The 10,806-nt window shown below is 32.5% G+C and overlaps 1 protein-coding gene across 1 annotated transcript in view; it reads right to left on the minus strand.

Annotated features, from left to right (window-relative positions):
• Positions 1-10,806, minus strand: part of ADAMTS6 (ADAM metallopeptidase with thrombospondin type 1 motif, 6) — a 292,310-nt gene that overhangs the window by 137,040 nt on the left and 144,464 nt on the right. Inside the window, exon 10 of the mRNA XM_008567759.1 lies at positions 2,486-2,632. Coding sequence (XP_008565981.1) covers positions 2,486-2,632 — 147 coding nt within the window. The remainder of the gene's footprint in view (positions 1-2,485; positions 2,633-10,806) is intronic.

The raw sequence follows: 10,806 nt of genomic DNA on the forward strand, positions 1-10,806 counted from the left end.
TTTGCTGGCTGGGCTATAGTTCCTAAACAATTCATCTTTCAAGATTTCTTTTTCTTGAGAAGAGAAGTTAAAATAATATGTTATGAGCCTTTTTGAGCCAACTATAAAACATAAGTGTAACCTCAATCTGTGATCAAAATATCACTGGATTTTTAAAAATATCATGCATAGCTGTTAAAGCAATTAAGTTCGCTGCATTTATAAAAAGGAACAAAGATATTCAAGAAAGTTACTATTATGTCTTCATACTCCAGTGAACTGACCTTTTTAAAGGGCTTCATGTTAAAAAATACTTTATTGCTTAGTCAGATTATAATCAGATTTGTTATTTTATTATTGGGGGGGGCAGCTTCCGCCAAGTCTCTACCCATTGTCTTTCACATCTATCTTTTACTAATGGTTTTAACTTTGTGAGCATTCTCATGAGGATGCACAAGAAAAATATTTTTATAAAATACAAGATAAATAAGCCCATTAGAACCATGTCAACACTAATCATGCTTGCGCCTACAAAATGCAAAGAGGCAATAAGGCTTAAATAATGCTTTTTGGATTAATTATTTTAATTAATTCAATGGAATACTTTATTGCAAGTAGTAATAATTTTATATCTCTCACCAAACCAGTAGTGATTTTTTAACTGTATTTCACCAGCAATTTAGGGATTCCCTTTTGGAGTGTCTTAACTTTAATATGCTTCCACTAGGCAGGATCTGGCAAAGAATCAAAACTGTTCCTCGTATTTAGTATACAGACATGTAACCAGCAAATGATCTGTGTGCAACAGCCAATGGGACAGAAAACAGGACAGAAGAGAAAATAAAAATGGTACTTTTAAAAAACCAAGTGAAGGGCAGCCAGCGAAAATGCACAGGAATCCTGAGCATGTTTCACAATTTGTTTTTTAGTGATAGACATTAAGATTCCATTATAAAAACATGAGCCAAGTCAAGGGAGAAATTCCAGATCTGGTTTGACTTCTGGGGAGAGCAGATCTTCAACACTGTTTAAAATCTCATTAAAACCACCTTGGCAAATGATAATGCTAGTGCTTTGTATTAAAAATCACCAAAAGATATCAAACAAATTCCCTGTGGTCTATCTTTATAGCACCTCACCCAGTTGTGGTACTACGCAAGTTGTGTTATAATTATCTATTACTAAGATTAAAAATTGTTAGATTATAATATGGTTATCAGAAGAACTACTTGGTGAAATAAATTTTCAATTCCTTTAACTTTACTATTACACTAATTAATTTAAAAGAGCCCATTTTAAACATTTATCTTTTAATTTTTGAGTAAAGCACTGTGCTTAGTAATTTAAAATCTCTTGTTTGGGGCCTTTTAAAAAATATGTATAAGTTTTCAGAATACCTGTTCTGGATATTAGTAGATATGAAGGAAATTTTTAATGAATAATGTTACCCTACATAACCTACCTGAATTTTTTAAATTTTACAATATAATCATGTTAGTATGAACTTTGAACAAAGTCAATTTTTAAAAAGAATTTCTGTTGTTCACCTATGCTTTATTTATACCTCACTTTTTCAAAGTGTTTAATGTCTCTCCTACCCAAGGAAAACATGGCATAAAACAGTTAAAAGTAATGGTAGAAAAATGCACTGAAACCTTGATATTATTATATTCACCATTTAATGAGTGTCTTAAGTGTTTTATATACATTATAGCATTATACATAATTATATACATAACACCTGACGAGTAAATTATGAGTTAAATTCATTTAGCAAATTAGGACACTGAAGATTAGAAAGGTTAGGTAAGATACCCAAGGTCACAAAATTAAAAGTGAGACTCCAGTCTATAAGTTTCCAAAGTCCAATCCTGAAGCCTTATATAGGTGAATATGGAAGAACATCTGCTTTCCTGAACATAGTTATACCTGAGCTAATTTATATTGTTCACATTTAAATAACCAGACTCTTAAAATACAGATTAAAGGACTAGAAAAGAAGTTCCCAAACTGTAGGAAAGATGGGTTACTCAATAAATTTTTGAAGACAAATCTTTTTCTCAAAGTGTTCATTTCCTGGGTGTTTGGTATTTTTTCATTGTTGTTTGTTACTATTAGATACATTGGCACTCATATAGAACTCAGTTTTTCCACTGACAAAATGAAATATATAATCACTGAATTAAAGTTTGGCCTATGCTCTATTAAATTATGTAAATCTAAATTCTGAAATTGCTTCCCATTTATTGAACAATTCTAACACTCACATTATCGACCCCACTTCTACCCTCACTCCACTTCCTCTAATCTATTCAATAAGTTCTGTTCGAGTATGAAGAAAAAAAATTGCCACAATAATATATCAAAGTATTTGGAAACAGCCTGAAACATCACTGGGCTCTATAAAACTTAATTCATTATGCAAAGTCTGAAGCATTACATATTAGCCTTCTCCCAATAGCTTACTTCTGGAGCAATTCATCATCACTCTCCAGAGATTACTTACTCTAGAAAGCTGGTGATATAGTCTCGACTGCAGGAAGACCAGGAAAAAGGATTGGTATTTGCAGTAATGTGAGCTGCCATAAGTTTTGCTGCTTCATGACCTTGCGTCCCACAAGAATTTCCAATTCCATCATGGTTCATACCAAAACTGTTTTAAGGAAGAAACAAAAGAAACATAACGGAAAGAAATAAGACAAAAATGAAACAAACAAACCCCCAACACATCCTTTATTTCCTTGTTTGGCCATTTGTTAGCCTTATCAATATACGGCTTGCATCAAGATAGACCAAATCCTCTAAAGCTTAAAGAAATACAGGATTAAAATTAAAGACACTAAGGAATATGTCTACAATATAATACAAGTCTAAATCTCTTTATCATACGCTTTCACATTTTATCTCACATAATTCAATCTCTCCTTGAACAGAAAAGGGAATACATATTAATCCTCACTTTATAAATGAGAAAACTGAGATTTAGCAAAGATAAAAGACCTATTAAAGATCACACAGTAAGTGTTAGTAAGTAAATTATTAGTAGAACCCATCTTTTAACATGTCAGTATTCATCCTACCTCACTGTGCTAAATACAAAAGGGAATTATAAAAAGATGGCTATGATCCATTGAGTTCAAGGTTACAGGTCAAACGCAAAAGTACTTTTTCTTATTAATATCAATAAAGGTGAATTAAATACATATATAATTTGTTTGTGTGTGTGTATGTAAGTTTTCAAAACACCTGCTGAAAAACCTTGATACTTAAGGATTATAGGTTTTCTTTGCCATGGTCCCCCTTCATTTTTCAAAGCCTTTCTTTGTCATTTTTTCCCTATGTCCAATACCCATGCTTAGTACTATCAATGTGATCAAAAATACATTTCAATGATAAAATTGCTTTTCTGTAAAAGATACACCCACTGTATAAGAATACATTTTAACTTTTCTTCACAAGTAGCTGGAATTTAGGTTGAATATTACTAAAAAAATAAAGTTATGTCCCCATTATGACATTCTAATAAATGCATCATGATATGTTCAAGAAAATGCAAGTAGAGTATAAAATAGATGAGGACAGTTGCTGAAGAGAAGTCTGGAAAGGTAGTTGAGAACAGGTATGTACAAAATAATTAATGAAAGTAAATGTTGGAGATGTTGGAGATTTATAAGTAAGAGCAACTGAAGATTTCTGAGTCAGAGAATATGGAATTGCTCCATATTTTATACATATCAATATAATTCTACAGTGCAGACAGTGAAGTGGGAAGAGAATGAAGCCAGGGAGAGGAGTCAGAAGATCATTGCCAACTGAGAAATGATGTTGGTGGGAAAATATCAAAAAGGGGATTGGTGGGATTAGATTTGAGAATCCACACTTAGGAAGCAGAATAAATTGGCCTTTATGACTACAATATAAAAGAGCTATAATAAAGACATATAATATGTCCACATACGAGGAGGAGCTAGTAATTCAAGTGAAGGAACCAACATAAGCAAAGTAAGAGTATCCAGAGCCCTAAATTAGAGTACCAAATAACCTTCCAAGAACACCAATATTAAGTATTCTAGTTTGACATCAATACGTTGGAGTCAACCTCCTTGAACAGTCTTCTAGGAATGTGAAGGTGGAGTTTCAAGTGCATTAAATTCGACATACCTTCTGTCAAAACTACCAACTACAGATTTACTCAAAGAGCTCGGTAGCGTAAATGTGTAATTCAAGAAAATTAATATTTGTTATATTTCTCAAAGTTTGATGCTACTCTATTCATACTTCTTTTCAAGTGATCATAGATTTAAAAATATTAGTTCCTTGTAGCAGCAGTCTTATACATATCCCTGTATTAAGTTAAGATGGGTATAGGCAGGCATAGATAGCTTTCATAGAATCAATTTTGAGATCCTCAACTTCCTTATGTATTCTTTTCTAAAAAGAAGATAAGCTTCTACTTTTGAAATCATATTTCTCCCATCTTACAAAAAAACCAGGCATAACTTTCATGTATCCATAATTTTTCAATAGTGCACTGCCTTGGAGTATAAGAACACTGGTGCCAAGAAAATAAAAAATTGAAAACATTTGGTATCAATATTAAGAAAAGAGAATGACTTTGACTGACTTTAATTAAACCATACCAGGTGGTTTCTAATTCCTTACTTTCATCAAGTTTGCAGGAGGATATAATCAAATTAACAGCTGACAGATTGTTAAAACTATTTTTTGATAATGGATCACCATGGATATGTTTTGACAAACGACTCAAAAGGAGTCCAGAGTATTGAGTGATATTTCTAAAATACATTACTTTTATCCCTGTCTACTTACTTATGTGAACAAATTTTCTCAGCACTCACATCTATAGAAACAAATACAGAAATCAAATTGATGCTGAAATCCTGCTTCATTCTAGCCATGCAGAGACAAATACAGTAATTGAAAAAATACTAAAAATCTAATTAAAGATACGCCTTCTAATAAAAACTTTACTCATATTTAATTATTTATCAAAATTTGTAATATGTACATGTTCTTCCTATTAATCACTAACTAATAATTATTGTAACGTAATAAATATTCAATTCAGAAGAAAATTTTTATTTTCTTTTTAAGCAAAGGAAAAATTTTAAATGTAACTTTAATTTACATATGTTTTTGTTGTATAGACATATAATTTTATTAAAAAATACCTTTAAGCATAAACATATCTTTTTAAAAAGAAGAAAATTTTTATTTTCTTTTTAAGCAAAGGAAAAATTTTAAATGTAACTTTAATTTACATGTGTTTTTGTTGTATAGACATATAATTTTATTTAAAAATACCTTTAAGCATAAACATATCTTTTTAAAAAGATTAGATTAGAATACACATTAAGATAAAATTCTGGAAGGAAATGGGCATATTGAGGAAAAAAATGATGTAAATTCAGAAGAACCTGTCTGTGTATTTTTTAAAATGCATAATGATAGTTACCTAATTGCTACAGCATTTAGATTAAATTCAATATATTTAAAAGAGGGATATAGCAATTTTATTTCTAAATGCCAATATTTGTAATACTGTAGAAATTCTATACTTTGTAACTACCTAATCATAAAAGAAAAAATTTTAAACTTCAATTGAAAAATACACAATAGGGTACCTAGTTTTTAAAAACCCTTTCAGAAATATACAAGTATAAGCAAAAAGATTTTAAAACCAAGAAACTCAAGTATCTGAAGGAGAAAATCCTGAGTTCTATTTCTACTAACAATCTTTATAGTTGCCTCAAGGATTTAGGTTTTAGTCATATAAGAGAATATATACTTTTTGTGTATATATATATATATGTATATATACATATATATATACATATATATATACATATGTATATATATATATATTTGGGGGGGGGCAGCTGGGTGGTATGGGGATCCAAACCCTTGACCTTGGTGTTATAACACTGGGCTCTAACCAGTTGAGCTGACCAGCCCACCAGTAGCATATATTTCAAACACAAGAAATCCCAGAAATGATTTGCCAATGACAATGACACAAATAGAAATGGAAGTTTACAACTGCCATCCATGACATCAACTTCAAAAGATCCCTCTAATAATCTGATCAGGCTGAAGTATAAAATATATTTCTTTTTTAATGATAGGTTCCCTCCTAAGGAAACTCTATTGCTGAAGAGGTTGGCAAAAGAAACGAAATGCATTAGGGATCAGAGAAAATAAAGATGCCACTTTAAATCACCCTACTGGCAAAAATTAGAATATCAACTAGGACTAAATGTTGACACTGGTATAGAGAAACAGGGATCTTAATACATACTGGTTGTAGTGTGGTTAGAGCAGCTGTTCTGGAGAGCAATTCAGCAGTACAGTGCTTAGTCAAATTAAATAAGCAGATACATTATGAGTCAGCAATCCTATTCTTGGATATACAAATCTCAGAAACATTCTCAAAGGGAATATGTATGAGGATGTTTAAGGTAGAATTATTTATAATAGCAAGAAATTGAAGACAATCTAGGTGTCTGTCACTAGGGAACAGGTAAGTAAAATTTGGTAGATGTATATTATTGAATAATAAGCAGAAATTAGAAGCATCAAACAAGATAGATTTCTACACACAGATATGGGTGAATCTTAAAAACTGAGAAAATTAAGAAAGGAAAGAAGGTCTTCAGCACTATACATATGAGTAAACAAAAATTACATATACACTCTTGAATAACAAAGAAAGGCTGAGGAACTGTTCCAGATTAAAGACTAAAGAAACACCACTAAATGCAATGGAAACTGGGGAACAACATGCTATAAAGGGCATTGTTGGGATATCTGATGAAATTTTAACATGGACTATGTTATAGATAACAGTAGTGTATTAATGTCAAATTTTCTAATTTGATAACTGTACTGTGGTTTCACAAGAGAATATCCTTTGTTCTTAGGAAACACATCCTGAAATATTTAGGAATATGGGACATAACATGTACAACTTTCAAAGAGTTCAGAAAAAAATATATATGTACATATATAAAAAGAGAGATAAAGCAAATGTTGCAAAATATTAACAATTTTTGAATCTGGGTGAAGGACACATGGAAAATCTTTCTACTGTAGCAGATTCTCTGTAAGTTTGAAATCACTTTAAACTTTAAAAGTTAAAAGTGGCTTTTTTTAGCTCAGTTGGAGCGCATGGATACTTGCCAGCTGCCAAAAAAAGTTAAAAAGTAAATACATACACATATGAAACAATGTGCAATATTTTACAAGGATACATACAAGTCCAAATATACATATCAAATTTTTTAGAGTAGCTGTCCATGTGAAGGGAGAAATGAGAATATAAAAATATATATACAGGTATTACACAAGAAGGGTCCTTGCTGGGATTGATACTGATAATGATGCTGCGCCATGAACTAAGGATAGACAGACAGACAGACAGATATAAAATTAACTCAACTCTATGCCCTTGAGTTTCAAAAATAATAGTTAAAAAAAAGAAGAAAAACAAGAACAAAGGAGAATTTGGCAAACCTGGGGCCCATCCCAATGGGTGAACAGTAGTGACAAGAGGACATCTCTCTGGTTGGTTTTATGTTAGCAAAACATTTCAGATTACATAGTTAATGATTCTTATTTACAGAGGGTTTTAGAAGCACAGAGAGAGACAGCAAGACAGACAGACACAGAAAGAGACAGGGAGAAAGAGACAGAGAGAGACAGGTTTTCTTGGGCTTCTTTTGATCCTCCACATCTTGCTGGGTGTGCCAAGACTGCAAGGCCCAATCACTTGCTCTTTTATTCAGGCCATTTCTCTGGGAAACTTTGAGAGATAAGGTAACAACTCCCCTCAGACAAAGAACATGTTAGCTCATTACTTGATATAAAAGTGGCAGATTCCCCAAGTTCAACGTTTCTCAGTTGTGATGCAAACCCACCACATGTGCAGCATTTATGAGCCACATTGTGTTGTCCCTGTGGAATTTGAGGCCAAGGGGAATCCATGCAACTATGCTGATGCTTATGCGTTTTTCTGTGTTGTGAGTAATAAAATCCTTTGTCTCTGACCCAGAAATATCATGTCTTTTGCCAGCATCCATGCAGCAGTAATAGGTAACTGATTAGCTTATAATTTAGGGTAAAATCAAATCTCAAATCCAGTGAGAGAGTTTGTAATTGATTAGGGTAACATACTCAATCATCATGGAAAGCTAAGTAATTCTGAAAGCAAAGTACCCCAAAGTAGTCTTAATTTTTAGAAAATGAAGCCCAAATTCTGAATAATATCTATTAAAACAAAGTAGGCTTTTTATTGTTTCCTTTCCAGAAAATAAACTGTATGAAGAAGATGTTCAACTAAGTCTCTGGGTAGATTCAAGTAAAAAATCATAAATGCCCTCTCTCACGTCTTATTATTTGTTTATATCTCAAAAGTTTAAAGGACATTTCTTATTTCAAAATTGCTGAGTAAAAAGTTTTCCCCTTTTCTCCTCTAAGATATCACCCACTATCAATAAGAAAAATTAGAAGGAAAAAAAAAAACCCCACAAACTCTACATTTAATGAAAAGTAGGAAACTTTCAAAACCATAAATGGCAATATCATAATGTATGTGGAAGGACAGCTGAATACAACAGAGACAAAGAGACAAAAAGACACTGAGAGAGGACACCAATAACTGAAGATCTAAGCTAAAACAAGCAGAGCATATTTCTCCAAAGTTAAGTGCGAGAATCTGAGGTGCAAAACCAACATTCCCTTCTAATGAGCAATTAGAATAAGGGTGCAGACTGATGAAATATAAACCCTTGTTCTAGTTGTCGGAAGAAGGAAAGGCTGGGCTAGATAGGGAGTCACACAAACTACATTTGTAGGAAGCAGTCTGTCAGTAAGAAAGGGTGAAAAGATTCTGCTGCAATAGCAGTTTTAAAGAGAAATACAGGGTTCAAGAACTTGAATCACATAAAATACTGTATAATTAATAAACTCCTACTTTCTGGGAAAGTGGCTCTGGCCCCTATCCAACATAAACCTTCTAGAAATAGTTCATCCAGAAAAATCAAGCTCATTCAAAAACGTACAATTCAAAAGGAACAAGAAATGGATCTACAAATATATTAATTTTTTAAAAAAGAATAGGAAAATACAAATAGAAGATGAAAAATACTAAGGAGAAAAAAAAGTTGCTACAGAGAAGATAAAAGTTAGGGCCGGCCCGGTGGCGCACTGCTATAGTGCGCCGCTTGGGAAGCGCAGTGGCGCTCCCGCCGAGGGTTCGGATCCCACATACAGACCGGCCACTCACTGGCTGAGCGAGGGGCAGGAGCAACACCGAGGGTTGCGATCCCGTGGCCGGTCCCGGTCCGGTATGGGCGCGACACTGAGGGTTGCCATCCGTTGCCGGGCACGAAAAAAGACAAAAAGGAAAAAAAAAAAAAGATAAAAGTTAGATACACATTGCCATGAATTTCAAAAAACTTAATGAAGCCTTCATTTTATAAAAACAAGAATTTAATTCAAACACAAGCAGTCAGGGAAGATATGGCACGATGGGAGACAAAAACATGAACTGTCAGAGGAAATAACTTGGGGGAAAACAACCATAGGGAAAAGGCCACTTGATGTAGCAAAAATATTAGACAACCGCTAAAAACATTTCTCACAGGAGTGAGAAAAATAAGCAAAATAAAAATGAATGGAGTTTAAAAGAATCAAAGTAAGGAATCCAACATACGTATTACTGCTATCGCCAAAGAAGTGAACCAAAACAATTTAAAAAGAAAGAAAAATATTCAAATACAGTGCAAGAAAATGTTCAAGAAATAAAAATGGATAAAATCTGATCAAAATTAAACTGTGTCCTAGGAAAAACTGACACATTCCAGCAGACTTGTTGGACTTCAAAAATAAAGTGTCTTTTGGGCAATCATGGCAAAATAAAAAATTACCTGTAATAGTAAACCAATCAGAATAGTCCCAAATATCTCCATGGTGATATTTAACACCAGCAGACTATGGAGTAATCCCTTAATCTTGTACCCAGGAAAACTAGGTATAAAAATTGTTCTGAATAAAAACTCAAGAAATAAAAGTCTCATGAGCTATTCTTAGAAAAACTGCTACAAGATAAACCAGCTTTGTTTTAAAATAATGTAAAAGTTTGATGGATTATTGACACTATTTGAGTTTCACAGCAGGCAATATGTATAGCACAAACAAAATCTGTCACCTGTCCAATTAACTCCATCAACATACTTTCTAATTATATTTTCTTGTTGGTGTATTTGTTTTTGAGAGGTTAAGTCTCTTATATGCATAATATATGATATTTTATATCATAAATACTTGAGAATAAAACGTGTACCCATATTTTAAAGAATAATTATAAAGCAAACATCCACATTATTTCTACCAAGTATAAGAAATAGAACATTTCAGAATAATAAAAGCTTGCCTCTCATGTTCACCTTCACAATCATATTCCTCTTCCACCCCTGAGAGAACCACTATCCTGAGTTTTGTGGTATTCAATCCCTAAACAATATTTGTTAATTTTGCTAGGTTTTGAAATCTGTAAAAGAGAATCACACTGCATGTGTTCTCTATTATTAAGTTTTTTATAACTTGCTTCTTTCACTCAACAACTTAAGAGTCATCTCTGCTGAGCTGTCTAGCTGAACATCATTCATTTTCACTGCTATATAAGATTTTGTTGTAAATATACCATTTATTTATGCATTATATGATAATGAATTTGGGATGGTTCCCAGAATGGTGCTACTACAGACAAAGCTACTATTCCTTTTTTTTTTTTTTTTTTTTTTTTTA

The sequence above is a fragment of the Galeopterus variegatus genome, unplaced genomic scaffold, assembly GCF_000696425.1.
Source record: "Galeopterus variegatus unplaced genomic scaffold, G_variegatus-3.0.2 Scaffold343, whole genome shotgun sequence".
Taxonomy (NCBI): Eukaryota; Metazoa; Chordata; class Mammalia; order Dermoptera; family Cynocephalidae; genus Galeopterus; species Galeopterus variegatus.